Source organism: Dendrobates tinctorius, unplaced genomic scaffold, assembly GCF_039654945.1.
Source record: "Dendrobates tinctorius isolate UK_male_01 unplaced genomic scaffold, ASM3965494v1 ptg000008l, whole genome shotgun sequence".
Classification (NCBI taxonomy): Eukaryota; Metazoa; Chordata; class Amphibia; order Anura; family Dendrobatidae; genus Dendrobates; species Dendrobates tinctorius.
Genome location: NW_027361676.1, coordinates 30355886 through 30376524, shown reverse-complemented (window position 1 = coordinate 30376524; position 20639 = coordinate 30355886). Strand labels below are relative to the sequence as shown.

The 20639-nt window shown below is 40.0% G+C and overlaps 1 protein-coding gene across 1 annotated transcript in view; it reads left to right on the top strand.

Moving 5' to 3' along the window:
• Positions 1–20639, top strand: part of FSTL5 (follistatin like 5) — a 1180017-nt gene that overhangs the window by 1082653 nt on the left and 76725 nt on the right. The window contains exons 11-12 of the mRNA XM_073576841.1: positions 7736–7854; positions 20212–20361. Of these exons, the coding sequence (XP_073432942.1) occupies positions 7736–7854; positions 20212–20361 (269 nt within the window). The remainder of the gene's footprint in view (positions 1–7735; positions 7855–20211; positions 20362–20639) is intronic.

The following is a 20639-nucleotide window of genomic DNA, read 5'->3' as shown; positions in this document are numbered from 1 at the left end:
TCCAAACATCTTTCAATGAACAACTGTAGTATCTCATTCAATTATTGAGAACAAAGTATAATTGTTGTACTCCCACACTGATAAAAGGTCTTCACAAAGAGCAAAGCCAGAAAAAATACTATAAGGAAGGGTCATCCATACACCCTTGAAGGCACCATCTGGAATACCTCATAAAAAATTAAGAAAGTGTAGTTGTGGCACTTGGACATTCTTTAAAAAAAATTGCAAGGAGTGCAATACAGTCATTCATAGACTCCTGAAGGCAGCAACTTGCGGGCCTCATTAAAATATTTTGAATGTGTAGTTGATGCATTCCTGCACTCATAAAGGCCTTGCCCAAAGTGGAAAGCCAGGAAAAACTTATAAGGAGACTAATATAGTTATCCACTGACCATTGAAGGCAACAAATAAAACACTTTATGCGATGCTGTCATCTGGTGGTGTGGAAAAGTCGGGGCTAATCCAGGCTGTCATGTCCGCCATGTCTGTCATGTACGCCATGTCTGTTTTGCCTCATGACCCTGAGAGCGGTGTGCCCGCGCATCTCATGTCTGCTATCCTGCATGTTCCCTAGAGCAGTGTGCACACTCACCTTATGACTGTTGAGCTGCGTGATGCCTGCATTTCTGCTCTGCCTTCTGTGATTGTCTCGTCATGTCTAGAACCCCTGATCATGTGTTCTTCCTATGTTCCAGCAGAGGCTGGTTCTGCATTCATCTCTGCGTGTCTGGAACTCTGATCATGTGGCCTGCCTAGGTTTCAGCACTGGTTCTGCAATCATCTCTGCATGTCTGGAACTCTGATCATGTGACCTGCCTAGGTTTCAGCACTGGTTCTGCAATTATCCCTGCATATTTGGAATCCTGATCATGTGACTGCTCCCTGTGATCCTGGAGGAACTGAACTGGAAGTTCTCCCCTGGTCCTGACCCGGAAGTGGAGGTGCTATGCCCTATATCAGACCGCCCCCTTCCTATGCTCAGGGCCTGAGTATTGTGTTGCTTCCCTGCATGGCTGCTTGGTCTGCGGGGTCGCTCCCTCTATTCTGTGCCCTGTGGATGGATATGCGTACACCTGCATTTGGGTATGCATGCATTTTATGAGTAAACATGTATAGACACTGGTTTAACACCTAGAGAACTAATGCGCATAAAAACCGCAAATGAGTGCAAAAAACGCATGATGCGCTTTTGCATGTGTTTCTACTTGCGTACGATGCGCTGCAGGCGCAAATGTGAAACTAGCCTAAGTAGTGTGTTAAAGTCTATGGATGAGTAATTAAATCAAAAAATTGTTGAACTTTTTTCAGTTTTATATACCACTGCAATGTAACACTATCCATGTTAAACTATATGGGTGACTAATTGAATCCAGAAAAACATTGTTAGAGTTGGCGGATTGCACTAAATAAAATATAACTAAAGTGCAATCACAACCCGGGGTCCACCTTGCAGAGATGTAACCTGCTGCTAGTGTGAACAATGATGGAACAAAGCAGGAAGCTTCCACCTTACACACACTGTGTTAATGCCACACAGCGGGAATGGAACACTGTGTACCAAGTTCTGTTACTTCACAGAGAGATGCAGCACTAACTATGCTAAGTACTATACCCTCTTAACCTCACAGGGAAGTTAGCATGTGGATTGAGCTAGCTCTGCAACTAAACTGTGCTAACTCCACACACGAACGAAGCAGATGCTGAGCTGAAAAACACAACTCTTATGGTGCTAGGTACAATACCCTGTTGCCTTCATAGAGAAGTATAGCATAAGGGTTGAGCTTATGCTCTGAGCTAGCTAACTCTGTAACATGAATGAAACAGATGCTAAGCCAAGCGGCAAGCTACCCCAGTCCTGATACTGCTGAACCTGTGCCTGACCTGTACCTTAAACATGTAGCAGACTAAAACTCAGGCGCTGAGCCATGGGTACAAAACTGCATAAGTGTGCAACCTACCTGCCAATGTGTACTCTCACTGACCATAAAAGGACACACACAACCATGCAGTGAGAGTGGTAGAGTATCCATCCACACACACCAAACATAAGCAACACTAGTTCGTCTGCGTGCGCCGCTTAGAGCCTTTTATACGCTAGGCTCTACCCCAAACACTGATGCCCAGTCGGTCGAGGCATCAACCATGGGCCAATCCAGAGCTGCCACATCACCAGAGTAGCTATCTTCCGACCACCAATAATAAGACGCCACATCACAGACATGCTCAGTAAAGGGGATCTCTGGACTTAGACTCCAGAGTGCAAGGCTGCACCTGTATATAACTGGTTACCATAGACTTGGCTGGAGAGCCAGCAGTAACCAAACGTATAACACAAGCCTGAGCAAGAGGCTGTGACAGTCATCTGTGCTGTCAGCAACCACAGTGGCTGGACTTGAATGGGAGACCACAGCACTAGACAATGCTTGGGATTTATTCAATGCAGTGGGAGAATCCCAATGCATAAGAAACATTTTGAACTTTTTTTGCTGTTTAATATACCACTGTAATATAACACTAACCAAGTTAAACTTCATAGATGACTAATTGAATCCAGAAAACAATTTTGAACATTTTTAGGAGCTGTATGTACCAATGTAATGTAACGCTAATCACGTTAAACTCTATGGATGACTAACTGAATCCAGAAAAAATATTTTAACTTTTTTTTGTTTTATATACCACCATAATGTAATGCTAACCACATTAAATGCTGTGGAGGACTAATTCAATTAAAAAAACATGTTGAATTTTATTTTTAGTTTTATATACCAACGTAGGGTAACATTAAACACGTTAAGCTGTATGGATGACAATATAGTCAATTTTTTCACAAAAAAAATAGCAGCTTATATTTAGCAATGGACTGCAAAGCCTTAAGCCCTTAATATACGCTGTATTCTGTCACTCTCCCTGTCCCTGCAACTGTCCTTAGGATAAATTAAGAATCTATCTGATACAAACAGCAAAGTACAGGATTAAACCTTATAAGAAATGTTAGTATGATGGTTCAGCGTCAGCACCATTATCCACACCAGAGGACTCTGATTAGTTAAACTGTACTCACACAGGTCTGGCTACATTTTCTCTCCTTCCAATCACAACTGTCGCTAAACAATAGCATCAGTATGCCGAGCTTGGTGCTCCTGTCCTATTATTATCTCTCATGATGTAATGCGGCCAGACAATTGCAGTAATTCTACTACCAAGATGGCTACGGCATTACAGTGACTGGCAGGAAATTCCTTCATGCTTATTGGCTGTGTAACAAATAGTGTTGAGCATTCCAATACCGCAAGTATCGGAATTCCGATACAGACTTCCGATATTTTTTCAATATCGGAAGTCGGCATCGGAATCGGAAGTTCAAAGTTGATTGACAGCCTGACGTCATCATGATGCGCGGTGTGTGCGCATCATGATGCGCCGTCATTTCGGGCCTTCCGGGGGTCTCTGCCGGCCTGCCGGGGGGCTGTGTGGACTGCCCGGGGTCTGTACCGGCCTGCCGGGGGGCTGTGCCGGCCTGCCGGGGGGCTGTGTGGACTGCCCGGGGTCTGTACCGGCCTGCCGGGGGGCTGTGCCGGCCTGCCGGTGGTCTGTGCACCCTGTGGGGGTCTGTACCGGCCTGCCGGGGGGCTGTGCCGGCCTGCCGGTGGTCTGTGCACCCTGTGGGGGTCTGTACCGGCCTGCTGGGGGGCTGTGCCGGCCTGCCGGGGGGCTGTGCTGATGTCCGGGGGTCTGTGCAAGCATCGTCCGATGGGACTATAAGTCCCATCTGGCGATGCCTGCTACCATGACAGTGATTGACACATTAGCCAATGATGGGACAGTAGTAGTCCCATCATCCGGCTAATGTGTTAAATGTTAAAAAAAAAAAAAAAATACTACATACATACTACATACATACTACATGCATGCTACATACATACTACATGCTACATACATACTACATATATACTACATGCATGCTACATACATACTGCATGCTACATACATGCTACATACATACCACATATATACTACATACATACTACATGCATGCTACATACATACTACATGCATGCTACATACATACTACATGCATGCTACTTACATAACATATATACTACATGCATGCTACATACATACTACATGCTACATACATACTACATACATGCTACATACATACTACATGCTACATACATACTACATATATACTACATGCATGCTACATACATACTACATGCTACATACATACTACATACATACTACATACATACTACATGCATGCTACATACATACTACATGCATGCTACATACATACTACATATATACTACATGCATGCTACATACATACTGCATGCTACATACATACTACATACATACCACATATATACTACATACATACTACATGCATGCTACATACATACTACATACATACTACATGCATGCTACATACATAACACATATATACTACATGCATGCTACATACATACTACATGCTACATACATACCACATACATACTACATACATACTACATGCATGCTACATACATAACACATATATACTACATGCATGCTACATACATACTACATGCTACATACATACTACATATATACTACATGCATGCTACATACATACTACATGCTACATATATACTACATGCTACATACATACTACATGCATGCTACATACATACTACATACATACTACATGCATGCTACATACATACTACATGTTACATACATATTACATACATTCTACATGCATGCTACATACATACTACATACATACTACATGCTACATACATACCACATATATACTACATACATACTACATACAATACATTCATACAATACATACATAGACATACAGTACATATAACATAGAGTAACATACTTACCAATACTTGTCACATTGTTCCCCGAAGCCATTGTCTTTTAAAGGAATAAATATTAACATAGCAAACCACAAAAATACTCACCCACGATCCGAAGCAGTCCACGAGTGTGTCCCACGACGATCTTGGGTAGAGAACTGCAGCATCAGCTGATGCCGCCGTTCTCTACGGGCTGCAGGAATCCAATGACGGAAGGTAGGTATCCTTCCGCACTGTATTCCTCCGCCACTTAAAAAAAAAAAAAAAGTCCCTAGTCTCACTTTATGCCATTGCTGCGTGGGAAATTCCCACACAGCAATGGCATAAAGTGAGACTAGGGACTTTTTTTTTTTTTAAGTGGCGGAGGAATACAGTGCGGAAGGATACCTACCTTCCATCATTGGATTCCTGCAGCCCGTAGAGAACGGCGGCATCAGCTGATGCTGCTGTTCTCTACCCAAGATCGTCGTGGGACACACTCGTGGACTGCTTCGGATCATGGGTGAGTATTTTTGTGGTTTGTTATGTTAATATTTATTCCTTTAAAAGACAATGGCTTCGGGGAACAATGTGACAAGTATTGGTAAGTATGTTACTCTATGTTATATGTACTGTATGTCTATGTATGTATTGTATGAATGTATTGTATGTAGTATGTATGTAGTATATATGTGGTATGTATGTAGCATGTAGTATGTATGTAGTATGTATGTAGCATGCATGTAGCATGCAGTATGTATGTAGCATGCATGTAGTATATGTGTAGTATGTATGTGGTATGTATGTAGCATGTAGTATGTATGTAGCATGCATGTAGTATATATGTAGTATGTATGAAGCATGTAGTATGTATGTAGCATGCATGTAGTATGTATGTAGTATGTATGTAGCATGCATGTAGTATGTATGTAGCATGTAGTATATATGTAGCATGTAGTATGTATGTAGCATGCATGTAGTATATATGTAGTATGTATGTAGCATGCATGTAGTATATATGTAGTATGTATGTAGCATGTAGCATGCATGTAGTATGTATGTAGTATATATGTAGTATGTATGTAGCATGCATGTAGTATATATGTAGTATGTATGTAGCATGCAGTATGTATGTAGCATGCAGTATGTATGTAGCATGCAGTATGTATGTAGCATGCATGTAGTATATATGTAGCATATATGTAGTATGTATGTAGCATGTAGTATATATGTAGTATGCATGTTGCATGCATGTAGTATATATGTAGTATGCATGTTGCATGCATGTAGTATATATGTAGTATGTATGTTGCATGTAGTATATATGTAGTATGAATGTAGCATGTATGTAGTATGAATGTAGCATGTATGTAGCATGTAATTTTTTATTTTTTTTTTACATTCAACACATTAGCCGGATGATGGGACTACTACTGTCCCATCATTGGCTAATGTGTCAATCACTGTCATGGTAGCAGGCATCGCCCGATGGGACTTGTAGTCCCATCGGACGATGCCTGCACAGACCCCCGAAGCCTGCACAGCCCCCCGGCAGGCCGGCACAGCCCCCCGGCAGGCCGGCACAGCCCACCGGAGCCTGCACAGACCACCGGCAGGCCGGCACAGCCCCCCGGCAGGCCGGCACAGCCCACCGGAGCCTGCACAGCCCCCCGGCAGGCCGGCACAGCCCACCGGAGCCTGCACAGCCCCCCCGGCAGGCCGGCACAGCCCCCCGGCAGGCCGGCACAGACCACCGGAGCCTGCACAGACCCCCCGGCAGGCCGGCACAGCCCACCGGAGCCTGCACAGCCCCCCGGCAGGCCGGCACAGCCCACCGGAGCCTGCACAGCCCCCCCGGCAGGCCGGCACAGCCCCCCGGCAGGCCGGCACAGACCACCGGAGCCTGCACAGACCCCCTGGCAGGCCGGCACAGCCCCCCGAAAGGCCCGTACAGACCCCAGAGAGGCTGTACAAGGCAAAAACAGGGTTTTTCTTATTCCGATACCGGAAGTCCCATAGACTTGAATGGGACTTCCGGTATCGGAATCGGCGATACCGATACTTTTTTTAAGATCGGCCGATCCATTCCGATCCGATACTTTGAAGTATCGGACGGTATCGCTCAACTCTAGTAACAAATGCTAAACATGCAAGGTGGGGTTTTGAGCTTCAAATCCGAGGACCAGCCAATGCTTATCGAGTGCCAAGCACATCCGAGCACCCAGATACTCCAGTGATATCCAGTAGGTCCCTTCCAACTCTACCATTCTATGATTCTAGGTATCAGGAAGCACATTTGTTCATCACTAATGAGTTTATGGTGCTGAATTTTTTGTCTTGTTTGCATGTCATGTTTTAAACAAAACTCCTTTGTTGTTAATACTATGGTCAGGAACGTGGCTCAGTGGTTAGCACTGCTGCTTTGCAGCAATGGAGTCATGTGAATTTTTTTACCTCCTGATTTTCCTCATCTAATGCAATTTTATGGGAAAAATCTTCACAGAAAACGCAATCCTGTCACCACAGAAATTAACCTGAGGTTGATTTAAAACATGCACTGCAGGTCAGTTTATGCCGAGTCCAAAAAAAATCAAAATGGGCAAGAGATTTCTGTAAATCCCATCCACATGGTTACAACAGTAACACGCTGCATTTTTGATGCAGTGAAACTCTTCATAGGCACTCTTCTTATAGTTTTTCGTTAAAAAAAGTGAATTTAAAAACATCTTTTTATTTCCCTTGAATATTGCTAAGGTAGTAGAAAAACATATTTGATACTTTAAATGAAAAAGTAATAAAACATTACCTAACTCATATTTGATAGCTATTTATCTAGGTACTATATATGCTGTCCCTAATATATAAGATTACATTCACATTGAAGCATATTTCTTTTTAAGGTCTTGGAATTGGAAATTTGTTCTACGTGTTTAATGAAGATGGCATCAAAGTTATCCAGCCCGTAGAATGTGAATATCAAAGACACATTAGGACCACAGAAAAAATATTTGGAACCCAGGTAATTGCAAAACGACTAGTAAATGTGTAAACAAACTAATGTACATGATTATGTGCAAATATATAGTCATACATGTGTTATAAATGAAGATAATATAAATGCCATAAATTATTGAGAATGTGGCATACACAAGAAAATTGTCAGATTTTTATTATACATACAAGTAGATCTTTTATGGTGGAATGTCACAGATATTATGTTTTAACACAAGATTACTTTGAACAGGGATGTTGTGTTTAAAAATATAGAAGCATTCACTGCTAAAAAGTTCTTATTCTTTCGTGCATATATCAGATTTTTAATTAAATTATTATAATATTTAGATTATTTATTCACTTTTATGTATTTATAATATTATCCAGATGTGAAGTAATTTCCTTCCCTATTGTCAATTTTCAAGATACTTGTTTTTCTTTGGGAAATTAAATGCATATGAACAAGACAGTATAGCTTTTATTTTCTTCCAGCTTTTAACTTATAAGTGGAGTGGGTGGTTCTATTTGCTGATTAAAAGATGTCTACAAATTCACACAAAGGCTTCTTTTACATTTACCATTTTTTTGCAGCCTGTTATTGCCACCCATTTTTGCTGGCCGTATCGCCCCAATTTTCACCGTCTGCCACAATAACGGACGGCAAAAAACTTGTGGATCACCGTTTTTCATGTTTCCAATACTATGTAGCTGAATTACAGCATTGCTATGAGTGCTGACCACAGGGTGGTGCACATAGCAATCCATCTTCAACAACCATAGAGGTTTCCAGGAGACCTCTGGTTGTGATGGCAACACATCGCTGACCCCCGATCATGTGACGGGTGTCAGCGATGCACGTATTTACGGCCTGGCGGCCGGAAGTGCTTGTTAAATGCCGCTGTCAGTGTTTGACAGCAGCATTTAACTAGTTAATAGGTGTGGGCAGATCGCGTACTATTCCATCAGCTGGCAGTAAGGAGCTAAAGTATATTAGAAAAGCTATTTTTACAATAAACATACATTTTAGATTAAAAACACTTTTAGTTTTGAGCTACCCTTTTACATTAGTCCCTATATGTATTTTACCCCAAAACATACATGAACCGATCAATTATTCCCTTAATGTCCAAATGTTTTAGGCATGTTTTTATTTTCTCATCACACCATATATACCTCTTAATAATTCACCTTCAAGGTTTCTACATCTTTGCAAAATCAAAAATAGGGTGAATATTTATTTTATTGACTAAATCATGGTTTTGTTCTTGTAATTTTATCTGCTAATGGGCTTAATCGAAATGAGAAAAAAAAGGTCTTTTCTTCTCATTTCTATGTTTCTTTTTAACAAGAATAATTGTCCACAATCCAACCGAATTCCTTTAGTCAATGTCTCCAGTACAACCTATTTATCATATCCTCTTGAAATTAACCTTTTGTGCAATTCTAGTTATAGCACATATTCACTGTGAATAAGTCTAAGGCAAACAAATTGTTCACAAGGTACTCTAGGAAGGTTTCATTGCAGTCTGTTTTCTAGAACTGCAAGAGTGCAATCCAAACGCCTGTGCTCTAATATTAACATCCAAGAAATTAATAATTTGATTACCAAACATATCCATAAATTGTTATTAATGTTTGACATGGACATTTAGATGTAAATACTTATGTCCCCCCCAAAAAAATTGAGAAAATTATTCAAGGTGTGATACATAGACATGTAAAAGTCTTGTTCTGAACCCAATAAAAAAGATATTTATAGCATAATCAGGTAAAAAAAATATATCTGGTCCAATATTGTATCTATTTATCAAATGGATTGTCAATATTATACACATAATAATAATAAAAATGTTTATTTCTATAGCGCCGACATATTCCGCAGCACTTTACATTTCAGAGGGGACTTGTACAGACGATAGACATTACAGCATAACAATAATCACATAGCTCCAAGGGGAATGAGGGCCCTGCTCGCAAGCTTACAATCTATGAGGAAAAAAGGGAGACACGAAAGGTGGGTGGTAAAAGTTGCCCTGATTGTATGGACCAGCCATAATGTTAAGTGTGTAACAGTACAGACACAGAGGGCTAATGGATGCATAAAGCATGTGGGAACATGATGCGGGGAACCTGGTTATGGTAAAAACCTTTGGCTGTGCCACATAGGGATAGATTAGGTTAATGTGTTGAGGCGATAGGATAGTCTGAATAAATGAGTTTTCAGGGCACGCTTTAAATTGTGGGGATTGGGGACTAATTGCATTGACCTGGGAAGTGCATTCCAAAGAATTGGCAAAGCACATGTATAGTCTTGGAGAGGGGAGTGGGAGGTTCTGATTATTGAGGATGCTAACCTCAGGTCATCAGCAGAACGGAGGGCACGGGTAGGATGGTATACTGAAGCAAGGGAGGAGATGTAGGGTGGTGCTGAGCCATGAAGAACTTTGTGGGTGAGGGTAATAAGTTTGTACTGGATTCTGGAGTGGATGGGTAGCCAGTGTAATGACTGGCACAAGGTAGAGGCATCGGTGTAACGATTGGCGTGGAATATGATCCTGGCAGCAGCATTCAAGACAGATTGGAGGGGGGAGAGTTTGGTAAGAGGGAGACCAATTAGAAGAGAGTTACAATAGTCAAGACGAGAATGAATAAGAGAAACAGTAAGAGTTTTTGCGGAGTCAAAAGTAAGAAAAGGTCGAATTCTAGAAATGTTTATGAGGTGCAGACAACAAGAGCGAGCCAGTGATCGTATGTGGGGGACAAAGGAAAGCTCAGAGTCAAGCATGACCCCAAGACAGCAGGCATGTTGCTGGGGAGTAATAGTGGAACCACACACGGAAATGGCAATGTCGGGTATAGGTACATTAGTAGCGGGAGGAAACACAATGATATAGTGAGGACATGATGTTAGACACAGCATTTAGACAATCGCTGGTGTTTTCTAGAAAGGCAATCGTGATGTCAGGAGAAGAAGCATATAATTGGGTGTCATCAGAATAGAGATGGTACTGGAAACCAAATCTACTGATTGTTTGACAAATAGGGGCAGTGTACAAAGAGAAGAGCATTGGGCCTAGGACTGATCCTGGAGGAACCCTAACAGTAAGGGGAAGATGAGAGGAGGAGGAGCCAGCCAAAGATGTAGTAAAGGAGCTGTCAGAGAGATAGGAGGAGAACCAGGAGAGAACGGTGTCCTTGAGGCCAATGGAACGGAGCATAGTGAGGAGGAGCTGATGATCCACAGTGTCGAATGCTGCAGAGAGATCCAAGAGAATTAGCATGGCGTAATGACCATTTGATTTAGCTGTTAGTAGATCATTAGAGACATTATTGAGGGCAGTTTCAGTAGAGTGTAAAGAGCGGAAACCGGATTAGAGAGGGTCGAGAAGAGAGTTATCAAAGAGATAGCGGATAAGATGAGTGGACCAGGCGTTCCAGGAGTTTAGATATGAAGGGAAGATTAGAGACAGGTCTATAGTTAGCGGCACAGTTTTGGTCGAGGGATGGTTTTTTAAGTAGTGGATGTATGATGGCATGCTTAAATGAGGAGGGAAAGATACCAGAAGAGAGAGAGAGGTTAAATATTTTAGTTAAGTGAGGGGTGACAGCAGAGGAAAGGGGCTGGAGTAGATGTGACGGATATGGGTCACTGGTGCAAGTGGTTGGGCGAGAAGATGCAAGGAGCCTGCTTACTTCTTCTTCTGTGACTAGTTCAAAATCAGAGAGTGAGTTAGATGCAGTGAGGGAGGGAGGACACTGCATGGTATGAGGTGATTGGGAGATAATTTCCTGTCGGACCTGGTCAATTTTTTCTTTGAAGTAATTGGCCAGATCGTTAGCTCGAAGCTCCGTGGTTGGGGCCTGTACTCTTGGGTTGAGTACAGAATGAAAAGTGTCAAAGAGACGTTTAAGGTTATTGGACAGTGAGGTGATGAGGGTGTTGAAATAGGTTTGTTTTGAGAGGTGAAGGGCAGTGTTGTATATTCGAAGCATAAACTTATAATGGATGAAATCTTTGTGTAGGTTGGATTTTCTCCACAGACATTCAGCGCACCTGGAGCACCGCTGCAGGAAGCATAAAATTCTTCTGAAATGGCATGAAAAATGTTAAATACGTAGGTGCAGTATCTCTGCACTAGGCGTACAACTGGTCTCCAAAACTATTATTCCTCAGCACAAATTTGAGTGCTTCACATATAAAATCTTTACACCTCATATCCTTATTTACCTCTTTAAAAAGGAGGGACAAATCCTAGTATAAAGACTAACAACATCAATAGTTACCAGTCTGTATGAATCCTGCCAAGACAAATCAAATACGTTCTGTAGAAGGACTTTGGTGTCAGGTAAATATAAGACAGCACACTCTGTAACAGTGGTCTTAAGTACCAATCTAAATATTGGGAAAGTTCCTCCTTGACCGAACCGCATACTGCAATAATGGTTCTGCTATAAGGTTTAACCAGGGTCTTCTTGATTTTTGTAAAAAAAATACTACTTTGGTCTAGAGGGTTTTACAGAACCAATTTTTCTGCATAAAACTGCATAAAAAGTTATGTTCATACAGTTGCTTTATAATATAATGAATAAATAATGTGTTATATACTGCTCAAAAAAAAGGAACACTATTCCATTTGCAACAGGCTGTTTGTGTTCCCTTTATTTCTTTGAGCAGTAAATTATCAAACATTAGCAAAATTGTAAAAAAAATAAAAATGTAATGTTTTTCCTGAAATAAAAATAACAAAATAGAATTAAACAATTGTGGAATAACTTCTGCTTTTAATGTACCATACAATGGTGCCTAAAATCTACAACTTAACCCACAAATGTAAAAATCATAGCAATACAGAAAACAATAGTTAAAACAAATTGATGCATTGTCGCACACTCAGGTGGCACATGCATTTCATGGACCCATTGTGACATGAGGCCGGCTTGCTTAGAAGGGTTGTAGCTAAGCTGCTACCTGATGATCACTGGAGTTCCTGATGTTAGAATCAAGCTTGCACTGCAGGTGGCCACCAAGTACTACTACTAAGCAGTTGCTGACCCAGGGTTCAGGTTCGCAGACATGTACACGGGCTCGGCCTTCATTCAGAGCACTCCAGTTCTGGCTCCTCGGGCAGATACTGACAGACAGGACTGGATGTGAAGACTAGTATAACAGTCTAGGCAATGTGGAATGCAGGAATAGGTACACGTTTAGACATATGGGTCTCGGGTGCTGGTACAGGCACCACTAGAGCAACTTCAGAATTCAGGGACCACTGGAGTGGCTTCAGATTTCAGGGCCTGGCCACACATACACCAAGGATCTGTGTTCAGGCACTAGCCACACACGGACCAGGGATTCAGGTTCAGGACCTGGCCACACAAGGACCAGGAGACCTGACAACTCACCAGTTCCACACTAATTCACTAACGAATCAATGTTTCTTTTGCACCTCCATACTAGGGAGGATGCCTTTATTACAAATGCCTCCCAGCTATTGGTTGGGAGTATTTTAGCAGGCATGTCAACAGGAAGTACACAGAAGACAGGTAGCACATTTTGACCATGCTGCATAGGCCCGGCGGTGAGTATGCCAGAGTCCATGCATGGAGGGGAAATGAGAACCATGTGGGGACACCAGCATTAGTGCTGTATGCATAACAAATATAACCTATAAGCTGCATATTTTTCCCTAATGATATTGTTTAAAGTCAGTTGATTTTTACTACAAACCTTCTGCAGTAGGATGTCACTACATCATGCTAACACAAGTTTACACACTCAAATTGACATTGATTGCAAATGTTTGCTGTAATTCTGTAGTTTTCTATGTTGTGGGTGTGGCACGGTGGCTCAGTGGTTAACACTGCAGCCTTGCAGTGCTGGGGTCCTAGATTCAAATTGAGTTTGTATGTTCTCCTCGTGTTTGAGTGGGTTTCCTCCTGGTACTCCAGTTTCCTTCCAAGATTCCAAAGACATACTGATAGGGAACTTAGATTGTGAGCCCCATTTGGGACAGTGCCAATAATGTCTGTAAAGTGCAGTGGAATTAATGGCACTTTATAAATGAGTAACATAAATAAATAAAAAATGTATCTTCTGATGGACCATTGGTGGCACCAGTACCCTTTCTATTAAATCTTGACATTTATAGTTAAATCCAATTTGTTTATCTTATATATTAAAACTTATATTGCACTATGGTTCTTTAAAAAAATAAACTCGTACAAAACCATTGAGCTATTGGTGAAAGAATGTCATAGTTTGTTGTTCATGATATAAATTGCATTTGAAATTAAATGACACAGATACAGATAGAATAAGCTAAAATATATTTTAAAGGTTATTCAAGCAGAATGACACAATGTTGGCGGATAGAAAGCAAAAACAGAGGTCCACAGATTGGGAAAATGAACAACATCCAACATGTGTCAAGTTTTTCATTCTCTGAGCAAATTAAAGTTTTATTGGCCATTTTCTCAGTGTTGTACTATATCATTTTTATTCATTTGGGAGTGCTTACAAAGCGCATGATTCCTGCTGGACATCATTGACTTACTGTCAAATTACTTGTGTGGAATTACTACCAAAATTTACAGAAAAAATGAGTTTGTTGCTCCTTTGTGAACTATTTTCAACCGTAATTTAAAAAAAAAGTTACTTTTAGTACTGTATAGTAGTGTAAAATAGGTGTGTGTGCATATACAGTATATAGTCATATTATAATCTTTAAGAAAATGAATACTGTATGTCACATATTTCTATGATAAGCACAGACTACTTCATCACTGTTCAATAATAATTTGAGGCTGTATGATTACTATTATAATGCAAACTTGCAAGCTAATAAGATTGCATTGGTGTTTGTTTACTGTAAATGCAAAAAGTAATTGCACAGCAAAATAATGTCTATGTGCTGCTATACAGGATCACAGTGTGCGGTTTTGCTACGTGCATGAGCTGTAACCCATTCCATACTTTGAAGGAGTTTTCTCAACATCATAAATGGTTAAAATTGCAAAACACCTTTGCAATTTAATAGTTATTAAAATGCTGTTAATTTGCAAGAGTGAAAGGAATTTTAATTATATTTTAATTATATTGTTCACTGCTTGTAACTTTGATTACTGGCGACCACCACAGTCTGAGTTATTGGTGGCTGTTTTCCTAGACAAGAAGCGCTGTTTTTGCAAACTCTGTCTTAGAGTGTTTGTAATCTCGGAATTCAGCAAACATCAGTATCCAGAGCAGCATCGTAGAGTTCACAATTTCCAAATGTTAATCAGCAACCCACTACCCTTTGAAAGCAGAAAACCAGGAGGTAGGGGTGCAGTGTGTGGAGACACACGGGTCAGTGGCTGCTCTCATCCACTGGTCTGACTGTCTTTAGAAAGACTGCATGGGCAAGGGCTCATCCCACTGAAGGCCAGTACTCCTTCCTTATAGGAAGATCACACCTCAGACAACAGAGTATGAGGGTAAAACAATGCAGTAATACTTTTTTGGATTATCAACAGTCAACAACATATAGTAAAATCCCAGAAGTACACAAGCTGATGGAAATGACATAATATCACCCTTTCAGTGACTCACTGGGGATTAGACCCTGTGTGACTTCAAAGCATACAGGGCAAACTACCCAAACCAGTGCCCTCATTTGGTGGGAACCCTCAGAAAGGAAATGGCTAAATATCTCATCTTACTCGATAAGCTAAGTCACCTGATTGCCCCAACCTGGGTGCTCCAAACATCTTAGTGAGTTCAGTAATGGACAGAGGTTGATCTCCTGTAGAGTTTGTCTGGAGTGATAGACAGGCCCCTTTCATGTTCAAAGCTTTCACTCAGAGCATTCAACCACAGGTTTGAGGTACGGTGGGGTAGATAATCCAATATTGTTTGATTGTTCGATTAACCTGCATATTTGTCTTCCAAGGTGTGTATGCTAGTTAACCGCAGAGGGCTGATGCAACACATTACCAGCAAGAATTCCACAGATTAACATACAGCAAAAGTCAATGTACAGACCCACATAAAACAATGGTTCGTGTCCCTTGACCTACTGAACATGGGAACAGTGCATAACAAAGGGTCAACAGACAGACTCATAAAACAATGGTTTATGTCACTTGACCTACTGAACAAAGGAACAATATGTCTGGCATAATTAAGAATAATTCACTCCCGCATCAGTGGCCAGGGTGATGCTGTGTCATCCCAGAGTGCAATTCTGAAGATCAGCATAACCTTGATATTGGTCTGATGATAATATGGCAGATTTGACATAATATGATTACAGCACTCAAAACTATTAAAGAAACACTTAAATCAATCATCATATCTTAACAAATGAGTGATTCAAATTGAACATCTTTAGTAATATAAATTATGTAATTGACAGCAAAATAAGCTATTAACGGTTAATATTAATATAGATCAAGATCATTAACCATTTAGGGGCTAGATCTAAATCAAAGTAAAAATTGAAATCACAAAGAGAATGTTGTGACAACACAGCATTTTTTCTTGCCAGATATATAATTTCAGTAGGCCCAGGGATATAAGATATTGTTCATATGAGTCTCAACATTGGCTCTTGTTGCAGATTGAATTAATGTTTGTTGAATTGTTGAACGGATGATGTTTACCTAGTGTTTCTGTCCTTGCAGTTTATTACCCTGCTATCCATGGGAAACAAAGGCACATGATAATTGAATGATCTATATCTCTTAATATATTGATTATCCATTGTATCAGTCCATGCAGCTTGTTGTGCTGCAAACATTAAAGGACAAAATATGCACTTGAACAATGAGAGATTACCTCCTCTCACTTTCCCCCAAACCTGTGGAAAAATGCCTTAGAAAGAGCTGTAAACTATTCAGGTGGATCTGCCTCTGTTTCCAGGGAGTCTCTGCATGATAGTAGCCAAGGTACCATGGCTCCAATCAGAGGAATACAGACTTGATCTGCAGAACATAAGCTTAGGGGACCATGGCACCAGCAGGATAGATACAGATCTGAGTTCAAATCTGCTACATTGAGCATCACTGAACTCTCAAAGATGTTTAGAGAATCCAGGTTAGGACAATCAGGTCACCTGGTCACATACCTAAATGTACTCTGTGGGTGCCCACCAAAAGCAGTGCACCACTGGTTGAGGTAGTTGTTGGGTAGGCATCCCTGGAAGCTCCAAAGTCACAGATGTTCTAATTCCCGGTGCGCCAACAGACCTCATCTCAATCGGCCAAATGGTGAATTAAGTACCTTCATTTTTAACTTATTTTCTATAGCAGTAATGCAGTTCCTTTTCCATATATTAATGTGGAAATATATATGTTGAGTTGTGAGCACAACCCCCATCTGTGGACATTGGGAACTCAGACCATCCTCATGGAGTCGGTTTCTAACCGTTTGTGCGGACACATGCACATTTGTGGCCTGATTGAGGTCATTTTGCAGGGCTCTGGCAGTGCTCCTCCTGTTCCTCCTTGCACAATGGCTGAGGTCGTGGTCCTGCTGCTGGGTTGTTGCCCTCCTATGGCCCCCTCCATGTCTCCTGGTGTACTGGCCTGTCTCCTGGTAGCGCCTCCAGCCTCTGGATACTACGCTGACAGACACAGCAAACCACCTTGCCACAGCTCGCATTGTTGTGCCATCCTGGTGGAGCTGCACTACCTTAGCCACTTGTGTGGGTTGTAGAGTCCGTTTCATGCTACCACGCGTGTGAAAGCACAACCACCATTCAAAAGTGACCAAAAAATCAGCCAGAAAGCATTGGTACTGAGATGAGGTCTGTTGTCTCCACCTGCAGAACCACTCTTTTTTTGATGGTGTCTTGATAATTGCCAATAATTTCCATCTGTGGTCGATTACATTTGCACAACAGCATGTGAAATTAATTGTCAATCAGTTTTGCTTCCTAAGTGGACAGTTTGATTTCACACAAGTTTGATTTACTTAGAGTTATATTCTGTTGTTTAAGTGTTCCCTTTATTTTTTTGAGCAGTGTATTATTTTGCTCATTGGCACTTTAACCTATGCTCACTATGCATATGTAGGTTTATTTATTAAATTTGATTTACATTGAATAAGTTTGAAGTAATCCACTCTCCATAGAAATTAATTTGGCTTGTTATACTTTCATTGTGTGAAATGTTTTTATACATTTCTTTATGCACAGTTGGTTGGGAAATGATTATATTAGAACCTTTTGAGGCTGGAAAGCTTATATATATATATATATATATATATATATATATGCATTGGGAGATGACAGCAGTGGATCTTGATGTTTAGTGTGACCAATTTCATTCAGCATGACAGGGTGTTCCTAACAACAATTAAAGAGTAACCATTTCTTTAATTTTTAATTTTCTAAATTGATAGTACATATGAAAATAAGAAACTTTGCGTGCATCTTATCAGATAAATCTGATTCTTTCTCTGCCAGGACTAATAGTTCATTTTTAAATGTTTAATTTCCAGATAAAATCTGTATTCAGTGAAGACAGATTTGTACATTATTAAGATCAAAGATGGCATTAATAAAATATCTTCTCGTCCTCCAGAAAAATACTTGAGTTTGCTATTCACTTCCATTTTTCTTGCCACTCAAGTTGAGTACATTCAAGCATCCATGACTCAAGTACAGAGCACTCAAGCAATTCACTGCTTAATCAATAGTCGTACAAATTTGTCTTCACTGAGTACTGGTTTTACCCAGAAATTGAAAATTTTGAAAATTAATTATCAGTCCTGGATGAGAAAAAGCAGATTTCTCTGAAAAGATATATAACAAAGTTTCTTATTTTTATGTGTACTATTGATTTATAAAATTAAAATGTCACATACTCCTTTACCGCCTTGCCTCTGCAGCCATTTTACATTTTTGTACTTTTTCCTTCTCCTTCTTCTAAGAGCTAAACCTTTTTATACATTTTTCTGCCCACATGGCTGTATGATAGAAATATTTGTTGGAAAAGTTGTAGCTTTGAATGACACGATTCATTTTACTTAAAAATTGGGGAAACAAATTCTAGTGTGGTGCAATTGGGAACAAAATGCAATTCTGCTTTTTTGTGTATTATTTTTATGACACACATTGTGGGGCAATGGTTACTCTGGTTTGTGTTTGTAATTTTTCAGTTCAGTGTCATTACAGTGGTGCAAAACTTGTTTAGATTTTTTTCATTTAAGTGAAAGAAAAAAACAGAAATTTGTAAAAAAAAAAAAAACACATTCTTGTTTTTGTCTCCATATTCTGAAATTTGTAACATTTTTATTTTTTCATCCGTTGAGCTGAGGGAGGGATTGTTTTTTCTCGAGTTGACATTTTCATTGATACCATTTTTGCCTATGTATGAGGGTTTGATCTGTTGTTTTGCATTTTTAGGGAGAAGTAGTGACCACAAAAATACATTTATGGTGCTTTGATTCTTCTTCTCTTTGTATAGTTTTCAAAAAGAAATTAATTTTATATTTGGACAGACTGAAGATATATGAAATATGTTAATTTTTATATATTTAATTTCTTTATTTAAATTGGGGGGAAAGGTTGGTGATAACCAATGAGCTCCCAGCAATCTCATTGATGGGAGCCAGTAAGCACAAGCAGTAGCGTGCATTCCATTAATATACCACTGTCAGAGATTGACAGCGTGGGTCATATGTCTTTTATAGGCTAAAGCTGGCTATTTAATATAGTTTTTATCTGCCTTGTGTGTGAAGGGAACCCACTTTACACATGATCACCCTTGCAATCACAAACATGTTTGTGATATTGCATTAAGGAGTTAACAAAATTGGTAGGAGACAAGATGTGTTAGTTTCTATATTTCTTTGTGCGCCGCTTATACCTGATACTGAATAAGGTGAATGTTTTTGAAAATGTAGTTTCCGCTTTTCTTACCATTTGCATATCATTAACATGTCTATCAATCCTGAGATTTTCATAACTCCGTGACTTTTCTCCTTGGTGTTGCAATTTCAATGTTGAGTAGTGTATAAAAAATGACCAACTTGACTTTTTTAGATACTTTGCTTCCCATAATGCAAAATGTTGTCTATAATTGTATTTATAAATGTCTCACAATCAACACACATTGACATGTCCCTTTTTGTTCCACATGGTTCCAAAGTGATTTTTTTTACATTGCAACTTAGTACATATGATCAGCTACTGAAGTATTTTAGAAAGCTACATGTAGCTGGATTAGTGTCAGATGAGTTACCACAAAATTAATGCTTTATATGTCAAAGTAATAGAGCAATATGTTTGTATATATGTTTATATATAGGTTTTTTTTATTAAAAAAGAAAAATGACTATAATGTCATATGGTGCAGAATGCCTTGTCCTAATCAGTGATTTTCTCTTTTTCTTTCCAAGGATGATGTCTGTCCAAAGTTGGAAGGACATGAAGATCAAGGATGTGTTTGGGCATCTGCTGTTTTAGTAAAGGATAAATTCATTTATGCAGCCCAGCCGTTACTAAATAGAGTTATCCTTGTTGATATCCAGGGCCAGAAAGTTGTTCAGGTAACATAAATTCCATTTTCCATTATGTTAATGCTATAAATATGTATTTATAAGTAGAGATTGGCAAACCTCTGGATGTTTGGGTCCGGTGGGTACAACAGAACCGTTAAAAAAAAAAAAAAGTTTGATTCCGGTACCTGAACCCGAACCCGTACCCCATTCAGTTGGATGGGGGGGCCAAAACATCCAGTGTTTGCCACGTTGTCATCTGTATGACAGAAGCAAATATGGTCAGAGATTCATAAATCAGACCATCTGCATCTAAAAATTATTGACCA